At 31.8% G+C, this 17,606-nt stretch overlaps 1 protein-coding gene across 1 annotated transcript; it reads right to left on the reverse strand.

The window, feature by feature from the left end:
* Positions 1-1,459: 1,459 nt before the first annotated feature.
* On the reverse strand, positions 1,460-7,165 carry LOC112744512 (SNF1-related protein kinase catalytic subunit alpha KIN10). The gene is made up of 9 exons (XM_025794172.3): positions 6,835-7,165; positions 6,563-6,750; positions 5,650-5,832; positions 4,733-4,864; positions 3,550-3,738; positions 3,305-3,481; positions 2,940-3,080; positions 2,053-2,253; positions 1,460-1,966 (listed from the first exon to the last, which is right to left on the reverse strand). Exons 1-9 carry the CDS (start codon positions 7,001-7,003, stop codon positions 1,853-1,855), a joined length of 1,494 nt encoding a protein of 497 aa, XP_025649957.1. The 5' UTR covers positions 7,004-7,165; the 3' UTR covers positions 1,460-1,852.
* Between the last annotated feature and the right edge of the window lie 10,441 nt (positions 7,166-17,606).

A 17,606-nucleotide genomic window follows, 5' to 3' on the forward strand; every position in this document is an offset into this window, starting at 1 on the left:
GTAAAGCGACATGAATGGTTGTGTATTAGGATCCACCCATAAAGTGATTCTAAGGATCTTGCTATGTCAATTATTTCATGGTAGTAGCAAGCATCAACAACTTGCTATCTGTTTCCACTATCGTAATTCTATCAAAAGTTAAATAAATAAAAGACGATGCTATTCCTCATTAGCCCATGGTTTTCTTCGGAAGCTTTATTAACTTATTCTTTAATTTCTACGTGACTAACAGAAATAGATTAAGCGGTCAAATCTGTCTCTAAAAGATTATTTTTTTTAAATTGGGCTCTGACAAAATTTTTTAATTAAATTTGTCTTTCAAAAATTTTAAATTAATCATATTAATTCTTTTGCTCAATATCTTAAGGTCTTTTTTAATTTAGAATTAATTTAATCTAATTGTATAAATTTATTATGTTAGCAGTCAATTATGACTATTAGATATATTAAAGTCTGAAGGTGTCAGATCAATAAGACAAACTTAAAATATATAAATGATGAATTCAATTAAAAAAATCTTTTGATAACTAATTTAGAGAACGAATGATCTTTTAAAAACGAATTTGACTATTTACTCAACACAAATACCTTTTGTTTTATCACCATAAGGAGACCACTTCGATAAAGACACTAAAAATATTTTTTTTTAAAGACGTTTACATGTGTCATGATATTATTGGACATCTTTATTAAACCGGTTAATAATTTATTTTTTAATAAACCAGAACAAAATCGGTTTATTATAGCAACAATAATAAACTCAATTGTCCGCACTATAATTATTAGACCCAATTTGATCCGACTAATTTACACAATCTAAATCGAATCATGTTTAAATTTTTTGATAAAAAGACAAATATATCCCTGATTTTTATTTTTTAAAAAAACAAAAAAAAAATCCATAATCTAGTGGATTATGTAAATTGGTCGGTTCAACCGGATCTGATAACAATTAGGTTTATTGTTATTGTTATAAAAAAAATTGGTTTTATTCTAATTTGTTAAGAAATTCAAAAATTACCGATACATTAATACGTCCAATAATAATGCGACACATAAATATTTTTACGCATCTTTATAGGAGCATCTTTCTCACCATAAAACCCATAACTTGGTATAGCTACTTTGATTAAGTGATGAAAAGATGTTATAGATGATTTTATCGGGTAAAAAATTAAATTTAGGGAATCTATTGTCATGATTATTTGTATAAAATATAATAATAAAGTTTTAAGCTGTAGGAACTAATTAAAAACTTAGCTATGTTCTGAAATTGTTGGCTTTACCATCTGTCCCTCATCATACCTCCATGCAATTTTACTACTTTCTTTAATGATGGGCACAAAATTTAGATTTACATTTATATTTACAAAATATTTAGAAGGTCAATAATTTTTTTCAAATAATTGATTAATTTTTGGACAATCCATTATAATAAACACATGTTTACACACATCCATGAGTATAATTTACATTCACATTATTATACTGAACTAATATTGCACACATTTTTTTTATCAATTGGTTACATATTGGTCAAAAGATTATTGACCACTATCATAGACTATACTATTTTATTAAAAATATTAAGTATAAACTAAAATCAGTCATTATATATTTATGTATAAATATATAAAAAATTTAATTTATTTTTAATATATATTTTATATATATTAATAACTGATTTTAGTATATACCTAACACGATTGCTATTTTATTTATATAATACTCATAGTCTCATACCGAAACATACACTTGTTTCGAATTTTATGATTTATATTTCAATCTATCTTCCTATGATTTATATTTGTGAATGAAGGTAAATAAGTAAGTTAAATTATTAGTTTAGACTTTAGAGGACACGAAGCTTGACAAGGAAGGCAACACAAAGATCCAAGAAAAGAAGCTGTGGACCTTGAACCCTTTGAAGATCAAGCAGATATTTTCCTTCTGCAGCTTTGTAAAGCTGTTTGATAAATAATGATGAGAATATATAATAATGTCATGGAAATTAAAATAATTTGATTAGAAGGGCAAATTATTATTAATTACCTGCACTTCAAATTTGATGACATTTGAAGCAGAGGAAGTAGCAATATAATTGTCAACATTGTTGGAACCATAATCTCCAAGGTCATGATTATTAACCCACAAACACTTGATGTTGTAATGCCCAATTTTCTTCCAACAAACTTGTAATTCTCGTAGAGCTTTAAGGACCTCGCTTATTATCTCGCGAGGATGGGCACCAGACTGTCACAATTTATTAAACATAATGTTAATTTCTGAAACATAAGTACATGAATCTTGTTTTAGGTTACAAGGTAGTTAAATCAAAATTATTTTTGCAAATACCATTCTTTATATAATTTGTTTGCTATACAAACTGATGAGTTTTCGTATTTCATCAAAAGTCGGAATAATAGAAAATACTCAGAATAAAGTCTGTTTTTTTTTTTTTTTCAGTTTTTCACAGTATTTTCCATCCTTACAGGTTAAAAATTAATTCGTCGCGAATTAGAACTCTATTTAAAGATGAATTAACCATTATACCAATTCAAATTAGTTAACAAGTATGATATTTACTAACTATGATTGCCATCTTTTGATATGAAAAACAATATTATAACTGATCAATTTAATATAAGAGGAAGTATAGGGAGCCAATGGAGTATCTGTACAATGTGTACAATGGGGTTTAGGGATGTTCGATTCAGTAGGATATCAGATGTTTATTATCCTTGGTACCCAGATGGTTATTCTGGATAGTATGGGACTATGGGTGTATTATGTTTGAGAAATTAGTAGTATTTTATTCTAAATGTTTATTTTTCAACTCATATTAGGCTGAATAAATAACTCATTATACACATTGTACAAATATTCCATTGGCTCCGTAGCGAAATTCTTAATATAATTATTGTTTGTAAAGCCCTTACCTGAAGCCCAAGGGCCCATTTTCTCTCAACAGAGAACTGAGGTCTCAATGATACTCTTGGATTGTTCATAGATCTTGAAGAGCAGGGACCAACAACTGAAGAAACAACTTCCCTTGAAAGGATGTGGTTAAAATCCAAATCCTAACAAGTCACATTACAAAACCGCAATTGATTATTACAAGTTTTACATCTAAAATATAGTCTCTGTATAATTTATAAGTTCAAGACAATCCTCACTCTTTGAACTAGCTTTTAGAATTGAATAAAACTCATTCAATCTCAATTCTAATACTCATTAGTAAACTATAAACATATCATAATTGATATGTTAAAGAAATTATTATTCGGAAAGCAATTAAGCTCACCATTGATTCTTGAAACTTTGGTCCAAGGTAGCCATTGGAATCACATAGCTTGTTGTCCAATAACAAAGAGTATGCTACAGTACCCTCATTTTGTATATTGTTTTGAAGTGATTCAACCAATTGATTCTTGTTGAATCCTTTATTCACCACTTGTTGAAGGACTTCCTCATCAACAATCTACAAAATCATGATATCAATTGGTTGATTTTATCAATAAAATGTACAAATGTGTAAAGAGATGAAACCTTGTTTTGTTGTTGGATGGTATGAGGTGGTGGTGGAAAAGCTAAATATGGAGGTAGATGAAGTGTAAACCATGGGTGTTGACGAATGGCAGGTATAGTCAACCTTTTCATTGGATCAACCACCAGCATCCCTTTTATCAAATCTCTAGCACCAGCTGATACATGACGAGGAACACTGTATATCCCACCCTATATATCAAAATTATAATTACATGCTTCAAATTAGGGGTGTTATCGGTTCGGTTTGGTTTGGTTTTGGACCAAAAACCAACTAAACCGATTTGTTCGATTTTCATAGAGTACCAATCAATTAGTTTGTTGTTTGTGCAACAATCAAACCGAATTAAAAGCAGTTTGGTTCGGTCGGTTTTTTTTTTAAATCCTAATTAATAGAAAATTAATCTCGGTAAAATGATATTCAAAACTATCAATAAACTGAAATAACATTACATTACATTCAAATTCAACACAATTTCAACAACTAAACATAAAACAAACACATTTGTTAAGTCTAAAATTTCCATTTCAATGCATTACTAAGCCACTTCTTCGGTTCGATTTTTGTCAAGCCAACCGAAAACCAAACCGAACTGATCGGTTTAATTCGAAAAAAAAATAAAAAAAAATCGATTTTTTTGTTTTTCTATTCAGTTGTTGTAAATTTTGACTCGGTTTTACGGTAAATTTCGGTTCGGTTCGGTAACTTACACCCCTACTTCAAATAACTATGTTATACAATGTTTTGAAAATCTAACCGATAATCAGATTGGTCAAATTAAAATTTCAATGGTTTAAATATTTAATTAGAATTAAATTAAATATAATAAAATAATATATTTATATATAAAATATTTAAATTTTTATAAAAATTAAGTTTTTATGATTTATTATTTTAAATTGATTAACTGCTAAAAAATTATACCAATTCGATTGATTAAACAGTTGTTTAACCAGTTTTTTCAATTTTTTATCAATTCTTAAATAATTTTTTACCTTGAACTGAATCGATGTGATAACCGATTCTTAATTAACTTAATCAAACTAGGTGATTTTTTGGATTCAGATTCTCAAAAATATGACTACTATATAATAGGAAAATAACTTAGATACAACATTATTATTATTATTATTATTCCACTTAATTAATTAATTACTATGATCATAAAGAAAGTAGATATACTACCTTAATTTTCTTAAAGAGATTTGGAACATTGTCATCTTCAAAAGGAAGGTGAGCACAAAGAAGAGCGTATAGAATTACTCCACAGCTCCAAACGTCTACTTCTGGTCCTGCATACTGTTTCCCCGACACAACCTGCATGTTCATAAAAGTGTAACCAAGAAAATAAAGTTATACTAAGTGTACACTATAATCAGCTACTAAAATTAGCTACTAATATAAATATATATTGAAATATAAATACACATTGAAAATAAATTAAACTACACATGTATTTATACACAAATATATTAGTAGCTGATTTTAATGTACAAATAACATTTTTAAAGAAAATATGAGATGAAAAAGAAAAATAATTAATAATCACTCAAGATTTAATAACAACAGCAAGTCAGCAACAAATTATTCCTTCAAATGTATATTTAATATTAATTTTATTATTTGTTAAAATATTTCTATAATATCAACCTAATCTATCTCTAATGAGAAACACACGGGTTATACTGGTTTAGCTAAAAATTTTTGTAGTGATGTTAAGTTCACGTTAAAAATATATAAAACAACACATGTATTAATAAAAAATACTATGATTTATCACACAAAAAATAAATTATCGAATCATCCACTATATGTATTTACATTATTTAATTAGTTAATAGTTAATTTATAATACACACATAACATAATTATATATTTATATAAAAATGTACAATAGCTATTTTTTATTTACACATATAACATATATAATAATATTTTAGTCTTTAATACATTCATGTACCACTTAAAATAAATTGAGATCGCATACATTTCAAAGAATTAAAGCTGTGTCAAATATATTTTTCAAAAAGTAATGAGACAATATCATTTACTAACTAAGAAATTAAATTGCTAAGAAGTTTAATTTTGAAAGTAAAGCAAACCTCTGGAGCTGCATAGAGGGGGCTTCCACAACTTGTAGTAAGAGGGTGACCATCTCTCATGATGTTGCAAAACCCAAAATCTGCAATTTTGATATTACCTTTAGAGTTTAAAAGTAAATTATCTGGCTTCAGGTCTCTATGTACCACCATATTCCTGTGACAGTACTCCACTCCACAGATTATCTACTTCCATATAACCACAAACAAAAATGTTATTCATATATAATAATTAAGTTTTGAAATCGAACCAATCACGAGATTGATAGAAATAGAGATTCAAAGATCCACTAAGATTCAAATGAAATGGAACTAGATATAATAAATAGAGTTTAATTTTGATTTATTGATAGTGTAAAGTATTTTACACAGTTATACAATCACATTTATTTTTTGGGATGACCATTTACGTAGTCGATGTGAAAAATATTTATTTTTACTGATGTGGTATTACGTAATTGAATGCATGTGTAAAATTACTTTATATTGAGAGTGCATAAAAATTAATTAAATTCTAATAAATAATATATTGTATAAAATATATAATTTTTTAAAAATATTGGTTTTTTGTGATTTAATATTTTTAGAGTTCTATGTCTAAAAAATCTAGAATTTAATCTTTAGTGAACTCCAAAAATTTAGAGATATAACCATTCATATTATTTTCTCTCGTTAACTTAAATTTTTGAGACGAGTGGTTTGATGACAATTATTTTAAATCGATTAATCACTAGAAAATTACATCGATTTCACTGGTTAACTAATTTTTTGATTGTTTTTTTTAACCGATTAACTGCGAAACTATTTTTTTTTTAACAGAATTGATCTGATACCAATTAATCAAATCCAACTGAAAGTTCGATCCAATTCTCTAAATTGAAGTCTATATAATATACAATCCTATATATATATTTACCTGCTGAAAAAATTTGCGAGCTTGATCCTCTGGCAACCTATCCTTTTGTATTATTATGTAATCATTGAGGTCTCCAGATTCGGCATATTCCATAACAACATAAATGTCAGTTAAAGTTTCTACAACCTCATAAAGCCGCACGATGTGAGGATGCATGAACACTCTTAGAACTTTTATTTCTCTTCTCACTGCACCAAAAATCAGTTATTATTATTACAAGTTTCATATCTATAGACTATAAGGAAGAAGAGATAGAATAGTGTGAGTACTACCTTTGTCTTCCATTTTGATTTGGTTGATCTTGTCACGGTTAAGGATCTTGATAGCAACTTTATGACCGGTTGGTAAATGTTGAGCAATTCTAACCTTACCAAAACATCCATGTCCAATCACTTTTCCTAACTTATAATTCCCAACAAACATTTCTGCACCTCCGTCCATTCCTTAATCTCCACTACTACCAAAATCAAATAATGATAGAACCCTTGATCACCAGACAGAGAGCACTGATGAATTGGGATTTGGGAAAGGGAAGAATATAATAGACGGCGATGTGGACTAATAAAAAGTTTTGGCTTTATTTCTTCTTATTCTTCCACCATCAATGCTTGTATCGATGAGCATAGAATAAAAGACAAAATTTTTATCATTTTCTATTCTTTATTAATTATTTTTAGTGTTAAATATAAAAAGAAATATACAAAAAAAAAATATTATTTATAAATGGTACATATAACATTATTCATTTTCCTATATAAAAATATGAGTTGTGCAATTTGGGACTGTTCAAATTAAATAACACAAATTACTTTTAATTTTATATATATATAGTCAAAATATATAATTACACGCCCTGAAATAAAATAAAGTATATTTACTCTCTATAATAATTTACATGATGTCAATTACTCCACTTTCGTTCCTACTTTTTATTATTTTTATTTATTTTTTATTATTTTTTATTTTTGATTAACTTTAACCATTTTATTGTTATACCTTACTTAGCTTTAATTTTAAAATATTTAAACTTAAATTTAAGATTTATTTTAAGTACTAGCTAGAACAGATGACTTAGATTTTGTCAAGAAAATTTAAAACTCCTTATCATAAATTTAATAATTAATGATTTGTGTCTTATATATTCATCATACACCTAGATTGTGTTTTTCTTAATTCTATACATTAGAATTTGAAAAATAATACAGCTATTTAAATTTGTTTGTATGCAAAAGAGCAAGTTTAAAGTGTGCCAAAAGGATTTGACAAATGGGTTTGGGCATCGTTATATCTACTTATAAATTATAAACAAAAATAATGTTATGGAGTCAATTTTTTTCAGTTAATATTAATTAATTTTTTAAAATTATTTTTTTATTTTAAAATTTAAATCCTTAATTATAAATTTTTAATTTTATACTTTAAATTATAAATTCTAAATCTTAAAAATTGATTCTATATTCTTTTGTAAATAATTAAGAGGGAAGCTAGCTAAGAAAATTAGGATAAAAAAAAACAGGATGATGATTGGTGAAAGTGAAATGATGAAGACGACGTTTGAGATTTAAAACCGGCCAGGACGTTGAAAGTGAAATGGAAAAGATATGTTATTAATTAAAAACCAAATTAATAAGTAGCCCAATTAACGGAGCCATATGTTGTAAGGTAATAGAATTTTTTTTTTTTTGTGGCACCAACTCATGAAAATTGGTCCGAACTTTTATCACTTTTCTATAATAAAGGTGAGAATCGAACCATCCATATTTGGTATACATATTGATTATTGGGATAAATATTTTGAGCATAATAATTTAATGACTAGAAAACAAAAATTTTATATGTCAATATAAAAAGAATTTAATTTTGATAATATAAAATAATTTTATATATATATATATATTTAATTATGTAATATCATATTAGTAAAAATAAATATTTTTTATATTAATCACATAAATAATTATTAAAAAAATATAGATATAATTATATAATTATATAAAATATTTTATATTGTCAGCGTATCAAAATTAAACTCGAATAAAACATCCTAGCTCTTTGTTAGTTATTTTAGTGTGGCAAATGGCAATTGTACGCAGTGATAGATGTGACTGGCATCAAGGGAGTGATGAGAACAATGAGTTAGTGCTCATCAATTCACTCTTTTAAGTGATAAAGTGAAGTGGGTAAATATCGTGTGTATTTTTCATAAAGAATATATGCCATTTCAAAGATATATATAATTCACGGTTTATAGATTAACACCTTGTCATATAGTTAATCTTCGGAAGATGGTCATCCATAAGTATATGCAAATTAATTCAAGTTGCATTGTAGAGTGACATGATATGATGATAATGCAAATTAAGGATCTTGCATGATATCTAGTTATTATGTGAATTATTTTAAGGTAGCAAGCATATTGCATCAAGATAGAACTTGCACCGGAAGAAATTATAGAAATAGCAATCGATTTACGAATCGATTCGTTAGTTGTTAAAATTTTAGTTGTTAAATTACAATTATCTACCAATTAATTTTTAAGTAAGGATTACCAAGGCAATGACAAACTAATTCTGTCATTAACTTCATTATAAAAATTGGCTGCTAAATAAATTACGATTATTTAAAACGGTCGCCAAATATTAACTAACTATATTTTCAGTCTTTGGTAGCAACTAATTCGCGTGTTATTAGTTGCTAATTTGATTACTAATTTTTTTATGGAAAAGTCTAGGGTCAGTAACTTTTGTGTTTTCTGGCCAGCACTTAACCATCAAAAGAAAAGTGAGTAATTTCCCACCATTGGATGTAATCTCACACCATTAAAAAGACTATTGATGATCAATTGATGGTTACAAAACACAAAAGTTGCTGCCCCCTAACACTCCTCTTTTTTTATTGCTAAATTGATTATTATTCCAAAAATTTCTTGTAGTGTTGTGAAAGATATTAGAGACTATGAAGGTAAGTGAGAATAAGATCAGAAGCAGAGCAAGATGGGAGAGAGTTCAGAGAAAATGTGAGCAGAAATGGAAGTATTATTCATAATAATGATTGTGCTTAATTCTTATAGTGAAGTAATGCTTTTTATATATCATCATAGAGCTTAACTCTCTAACTAACCTGTAATTGAATGTCAGCTCAGCTTATCAATACTAATCAACTAATTGTAACAAACTTATCCCTCCTTTAACTAACTAACCATATTAGATTTAGTTTCTCTTCTATCTTCTTCTACTACACCCAACATCCCCCCTCAAACTGAGGGTGGTTGAGTAACCAGCCTTAGTTTAGATCGAAACCAAATGAAAGTATCATGAAAAACTGGCTTAGTGAGCAGATCTACTATCTGATCTTGGGCAGGGATGTGCACAACATAGGCAAGTTGCTGAGTGACCCTGTGACGAACAAAGTGAAGATCAATTTCGAAGTGCTTCGACCTACGATGAAGAGTTGAATTCTTGGCCATGAGAATAGTACTTTGATTGTCGCAGTACAAGACTGGAACTGGACTGGGAGGTAGGGGCATCTCATATAGCAACTTCTGCACCCAAATGATGTCAGTCAGCGCATCTGATAGTGCTCTGAACTCAGTTTTAGACTTTTAGTACTTGATCTTGACACTGAGCCCTGCTTCCAACTAGACTAATAGATGAGGTTCGCACCCAGATAGACACAATACCCCGTCGTTGACCTCCTATCAACGGGGTCAGCAATCCAGTCAGAATCACAGAATGTCAGCAACCGAAAATCCTTGCTCTTGTGTACTTCAAGCCCCAACTCTATAGTGCCAGTCAAGTAGCACAAAATACGTTTTACCGCTTTTCACTGCTATTCGGTAGGTGCTTGCATAAACTGGGACACTTTGTTCATAGCAAATGTAATGTCTGGTCGAGTGATTGTGGCATATTGGAGTCCACTAACAACCGACCGATACACTGAGGGCTTATCAAATGGAGGACTAGACAAATCAAGTCGAAGATTGCTCACCATCGATGTAGGCATGGGTCTAGAATTTGACATTACAACTCTCTTTGAGAAGATCCCGAATGTACTTGGACTGTTTAAGCACCAGTGACCCTGTAACAATTTTAGTTACCTCAACTCCTAAGAAGAAATTAACCTCGCCAAGATCCTTTAGTGTGAAAACACTATTGAATCGCGAAATAATAAAGTTCACCTCCCTTGGATCACTCCCGGTCATGAGAATGTCATTGACGTAAGTAAGAAGATAGATAGTGGACGAGGAAGAGTGCTTGACAAGGAGACAAGGGTCTGAGGTTGTGCTATCAAACCCAAAAGATTTCAACGTGCTGCTCAGCTTCAAATACCAAGCGCGAGGCGCTTGCTTCAGCCCGTACAATGCTCGCTCTAACTTGCACACCATACCAGCACTCGCTATATATCCCTTGGGTTGGGTCATAGAGACCCTTTCCAATAAATTACCATTGAAGAAGGCATTATTGAAATCGAACTGCCACACCATCCAACCATGAGACACAGCCACAGTTAAAACAATTCGGACGGTCGCAGGCTTAGCCACAGGATTAAGGGCTTGTTTGGGTGAACTTCTAAGAAAAGATCTTTTTTCGAGTTATCTTTTTTTAAAAGATCTTATGGAAAAGTAGAAGTAATTTTATGTTTGGGTATCTCATACAAAAAGATCTTTTTATCTATCAATTATGTTTGGATATAACAATATAAAAGTACTTATTTATTTATTTATTACATAAAAAACATCTTTTTTTAAAGAAAAAAGATCTTTTAAAAAAAGATGTAAATTACAACTTCTCAAAAAAGATGTTTTCTGATTTTTCTAGTGCTTTTACTTTTACTACTCGAAATTTGCCAAACACGCTAAAAAATAAAAAAAATATTTTTTCATTGAAAAAAGATCCTTTTTTTATCAAAATAATGGTGCCCAAACAAGCACTAAATACCTCATCATAATCAAAGCTTTCTCGCTGAAGAAAGACCTTTCTCAACAAGACGTGCCTTATATTTTTGAACACGGCCATCCGGATGCTGCTTAACTTGAAACACCCATCTGCACCCAATGGGCTCCATTTCCAGCACAACCGCAATGAGCTTCCATGTCTGGAGAAGAGAGGGCTTGGGCCACAGACTCGGGCTCCACTTGAGACAGATCGACCACCGAAGGTTGAACATTAGCTGCATAGGTATTGAGTTTAAAGATTCCCAACTTGTTGCGAGTTATCATGGGATGCACATTGTAAGTGTTGCTGCCCGGGACATTTCCAGCTCTAATTCCTAATTCATTAGCTGAACCTATATTACTAGAGGGAAACACAATAGTAGAAGTACAGAAACCAGTATCTATAGATAATGGACAAATATCAACACAAATAAAATTAGCATTAGGTTCCTGACTTTGAGGAAAGGAGATTGGTAAAAAGGAGGATTGAGACAATGGTGCAGGTGCTGTCACAGGGGATAAAGATGGTTGCCTAAGATGGACTGCGATAAGGATGGGTTGTGTAGTATGGGGAACAATTGCCCATGGTTGGGAAGTATTAATGGCAAACAAAGAGGAATAAGGAAATTCAGACTCATCGAACAAAATATGTCGTGAAATAAAAAATTTTCCAAAGGGAGACAGACATTTATACCCCTTGTGAGGCGTGAGTATCCTAAAAAGACACATTTATGAGTCTTAAACTCAAACTTATTGCTGGTGTAATGTCTTAGTTGAGAAAAGCATGAGCAGTCAACAATCTTGAGAAACTAGTAGTCTGGTGGTTTATTGGTGATGAGTTCGAAGGGTGACTTTTTTTTTTTTGAAAGACAAAGCTCAACACAACAAGTGGAGCATTAGAAGACTACAAAGAGAACCAAACTAGAAAGATTAAAGGAACGCATCCAATGTAAGGAACACTAAAAGATATCCCTTTGTCGTCTTCGGCATTGCCATCAACAACAAAAGGGATCTACACCTAGCCATTCCTTGTAGTTCATAAAGGACTGATGGATAATATCGTCGACCCCTTTTCCTATATCGTCTAAGGGTGACTTCATACCTGTGTTGGGGGAGGGTAGTAAATTGATAAGTGAGGTTAATGTGAGGAATGCATCATCCTAGAACTTTAAAGACATGGAGGCTTGAGATAAGGGGGTGAATCATATTTCGGTGATGTGTTGGTATTTTCGTTCGGCACTTCCATTTTGCTGGTGTGTGTACAGGCAGCTTAATCTGTGTGCTATGCCATTTTCTATCAAGAACTTGGTGAAGTTATGGGATAAGAATTCTTTTCCATTGCCTGTTTGAAGGGTTTTGATACAATGATTAGTCTTGTTTTCCGTCAACAATTTGTATTGGATAAATGCTTAAAGAGCTTGAGATTTGTTTTGGAGAAGGAAAAGACAGGTGTATTTAGTTTTGGCATCAATAAACACAACATAGTAACGGAACCCAGAGCTGCTTGTCAGTGGGGCAGGTCCTCAAATATCCGAAAATACAAGTTCCAATGGTGCACCATATACTAATTTGGACTCAGAGAATGACAAATTATGGTGTTTTCCTTGACAGCATACATTGCATATAGAGGTTCAACAACTGGCCTAGCTATTTTATTTAAACTGAATATATCAGGATTATATCATTTCAACAAAGCTTCTACAATTTTTGCAACTGAATGCCTTAGCCGCTTGTGCCATACATCAAAAATAGAAGACTCACTACGCTAATTTTATTTCCTTCCTTAGTGTTGGTCTCACTACACAACAAACTACTTGAGTTAGGCTTATCAGCAGCCACTGCACCACTATTACCAATATCAACACCACATGTTCTACTAGAATTAGACTCAATAACAACCAATCTGTCACACCTATGAACATCAGTACTGCTTATTCTACTTGAATCAGATTTATCAATAAGCAATTTACTGGAACTAGACTCATTATCATCTATCTTCTTACTTTGACTTGTGTCACTTGTAAAAGCAGCTACAGGAGTAAATGCGGTACACACATGACTCGTTAATTTTGGTGGTTTTAAGTTGCTTTTATCATGGTTGAACTGCGAGTTACTGCTAGACTGAACTCCTTTGGCTAGCACACTTATGTTGTCAAATGTGTAAAGTCCTCCCTTAAGTGATCCTTTTAGCAGTATCTCCTTGGTTTCCTGACCCTTCACAAAGCAATCAAATGAATGAAACTCGAAGAAAATATGATTGTCTAGGGCGAATTTAGCTATACTTATGAGGTTTTTGGTGATAGTTGAGACATGAAGTAGATTTAGTAGCCTAAAGTATTGAGAGTTAGAGTCAGTAAGTAGGAGTGTTTTGCCAATTCTATTTATGTTCATACCTTGGCCATTACCTGTAAACACCTGTTTTGTGCCTTCATACTCTGAGCCTAAAATAAGATTGTTTGCATCAAAAGTAAGGTGATGTGACGCACCTGTATCAAGATACCATGCCTTATCCTAAGAGGAGTACACGGTGGAGCTACTGTTAGTAGTGCATTTGCTTACTGAGTCTGATGGAAAGAGGTTGAAGGAGGAGGAGGCGGATTTGTTGCCGTTACATGAGGATTATAAAAATTTTGGTTAAATCAATGGTAGCACTCCTACACGGTGTGTCCAATTCAACTGCAAAGCTTGTTAGTGCCAGTACACTAAAGCATCAGAATTGCTTAACAGACAAACAAGAAAATCAAGATTGATTTGGGGGGAGGGTGTTAGTGACAGTACACTAAAGCATTAGAATTGCTTAACAAACAAACAAGAAAATCGAGATTGATTAATAATTAAATCAAGATTGATTGGTAATTGATGATTAGACTTTTGTGTGGTTTAGAATTCTCAAATGAAATCTCATTGCAATATAGTTTCTAAACCAACAATAGTCTTTTCATACAAAAATTGTGGTTGTCACAAGTAACGAACCCCTAAAATCTATAAACCGAAGTATTAAACCTCGGGTCGTTCTCCCTAGGAATTGCAATAAAGTGTTATTATTATTGGTTATGAGTTATATTTTTTGATGAGAAACATGAAAAGTAAATGGCAAGGAAATTCAAATAACAAAAGGCCTTGGCAAGGGTTGGTGGTCAAGAATCTCTATCCTAATCACTAACCACAACATGAGAATTGGCAAGGATCAACCCCATTGAGTCATCCTCTAACTAATAAAGGAAAGTCAAATGAGCTATGTCAATCCAAGTCCATAAGTCCTAGTTCTCCACTAAATCAATTAGTGAGATCTAGCGTTAATGGCTCCCAATCGTCAATCACTTGGACATTAGTAACTCAAGAGTTCCTAAGTTACCTTCCCAAGCCAAGAGCACTACAATCTACTCTAAAATCCAACCAAGCATTTTATCAAACACTTGGAAGGTATAAAAGGAAAGCATAGTAAAAAGTGCAAGGAAAGTAAATCTACACTACTCAATTGCAAGAAATTAAACAACAACAAATCAAATGAACAATAAAGGAACATGAAAACATAAATTGCATTGAAATAAAAATAGAAGAAACAAAAGTGCATGAACATAAAGTAGAGAATCACAAGAATGAAATACAAAATTAGAGAGAGGAGAAGAAGAGGAACTAGAAATTGTAAAGAAAAAGTAAATCAAAGCATGAATTAAACATAGATCTAAGAAATTCTAATCTAGATCTAACCTACTCCTAATCCTAGAGAGAAGTGAGAGCTTCTCTCTCTAAAACTAACTTTCTCTCTAAAAATTAAACTAAACTAAACTAATGTGTGAAAGTATCTAAATTGTGTTGATTCTCCTTCAATCCTTGGCTTAAATAGCATCAGAAATGAGCTGGATTGGGCCCACAAGGCTTTAGAATTCGCTGGCCACGTATTGCTTTAAGTGGATCATATGGTAGCAACGATGCGTGCACATACAGTGCGCGTACGCATCACCATACATGTAGCAACTATAACAAATATTATATCGTTTCGAATCCCCGGATGTTAGCTTTCCAACGCAACTGGAACCGCATCATTTGGACCTCTGTAGCTCAAGTTATGGTCGTTTAAGTGCGAAGAGGTCGGCTTGACAGCTTTTGCGATTCCTTCATTTCTTCATGAGTTCTCCATTTTTACATGCTTTTTTTTCATTCCCTTGACCCAATATTTGCCTCCTAAATCTGAAATCACTTAACAAACATATCAAGGCATCTAATGGAATCAAAGGTAAGTTGAGATTAAACAATTAAGGACTTAAAAAGCATAGTTTCACTCTTAAGCACAATTAAAGGAGAAGTTATAAAATCATGCTATTTCATTAGATAAATGTGAAAAAAGATGATAAAACCCTCTAAATTCAACACAAGATAAACCCTACAAATGGGGTTTATCAGTAATTTGTTGTGGTTAGTTTCAGCTGGTGTGACTTTGGTACTAGCAATATATATTTATGTAAGTGAGCTAAGTATATATATAATAATAGGCAGAACACTTTACTTTTGTACTGTACACTTTACTCTTTCAAAAATCTGTTGTTCACTTCAATACTAGTTCTCTGCATTTTCAGTTTTTCTTATTTCCTTTTCTTGCTGTTGGTTCTTTCTTGTTCTATATTTTCTTAGTGTTAATATCAGAATCTTTACAGAGCTGACATTATGGTCTGTTATTTCCGTAGAAGCTACATCTGCCACCACGGATGCCTCTGCCTCAAATCGACCATGAAACCCTTGACCTCTGGCTTTCCCCTACAAATTCGAGTAAGAGCCTGGTTGATAAGTCTATTGCAGCGTGTAACCACCATTGTTCTGAGCGTGAGCTTGTGCTTCAGCTCCTTGTGCCAGATTCATGTGTGCAGTTTGAATTATTGTTTTCTTAAAGCATTCAATCAGTTCCTCTTGACTCATCAGTAGTGCTTCAACTTCGCTTTCGGTAACCGTATCAGACTTGGAATTAATCATGGTGATGAAGGCACTTTACTCCTCATTCAAGTCTTGTGTCACGACTTCAATAAACTCATAACTGGTATGAGGCGCACCTAGGGCAGAGAGTGTATTTGTCACCGTCTTAATCTTTGCCATATACTCCACTACTGAATCTTGCAGCTTGATGGATTTAATTTGTGCTTTTGGTTGTTTTATCTTTGATTTCAGTTGTTTTGCAAAGTAATTTTCAAGTTGATACCAAATCTCATGAGCAAACTCACAATTGGCCACTTGACTTGCAAATCCTGGATCTATGGATGCAAAGAACCATGAGACGAGAAATTAATCTTCCTGTTCCCAATCACTGAACGCTTTCAACTCGATCTCTTCATCCCGATCTTCTTCTGTGTTGAATCTCTTTGAAATTTTCTTCAGATTGAGGTGGTCTTTGAGTCGATTCGATTTGATAAACGCTAGCGCCTGACATCTTCAAGGCACAAAATTATTCTCATCAAGCTTAAATGAAATGATGTTGATTGTTGCTTTTGTGCTCGTAACGGTGGAAGTGTGTGTGTTGTTTTTGTCAAGCATGGATTAGAACTGGAACTCTGATACCATGAAAGGTATCGGAGACTATGAAGGTGAGGGAAAGTGAGATCAGAAGCAGAGCAAGAAGAGAGAGAGAGAGAGAGAGAGAGAGAGAGAGAGAGAGAGAGAGAGAGAGAGAACTCTTAGAGAAAATGTGAACAGAAATGAGAATATTATTCATGATAATAATTGTGCTTAATTCTTACCATGAAGTAATGCTTCTTATATAGCATCATATGGATTAGCTCTTTAACTAACTTGTAACTGAATGTAAGCTTAGCTTATCAATACTGATGAGCTAATTGTAACAAACTTAGCTCTCCTGGCCTCCAACTAACTAACCAGTAACTATATCAGATTTAGTTTCTTTTCTATCTTCTTCTATTACACCTAACATGTTGGTATCTAATTCCACAATTTAATTATATGAACACCTAGGTTAGATAATTAAAAATGATATTACTGACCTACATTCAGTTTCAGAAAGCTTTGTTATTAGTTTTTTTTTTAAACAAAAAGCTCAATACAGTATAGTGGAGTAGTCAAACAGAAACAAAAAGCAAAATTAAAAAGCACAGCAACATTAAGAGA

Source organism: Arachis hypogaea, chromosome 14, assembly GCF_003086295.3.
Source record: "Arachis hypogaea cultivar Tifrunner chromosome 14, arahy.Tifrunner.gnm2.J5K5, whole genome shotgun sequence".
In the NCBI taxonomy this organism is placed as follows: domain Eukaryota; kingdom Viridiplantae; phylum Streptophyta; class Magnoliopsida; order Fabales; family Fabaceae; genus Arachis; species Arachis hypogaea.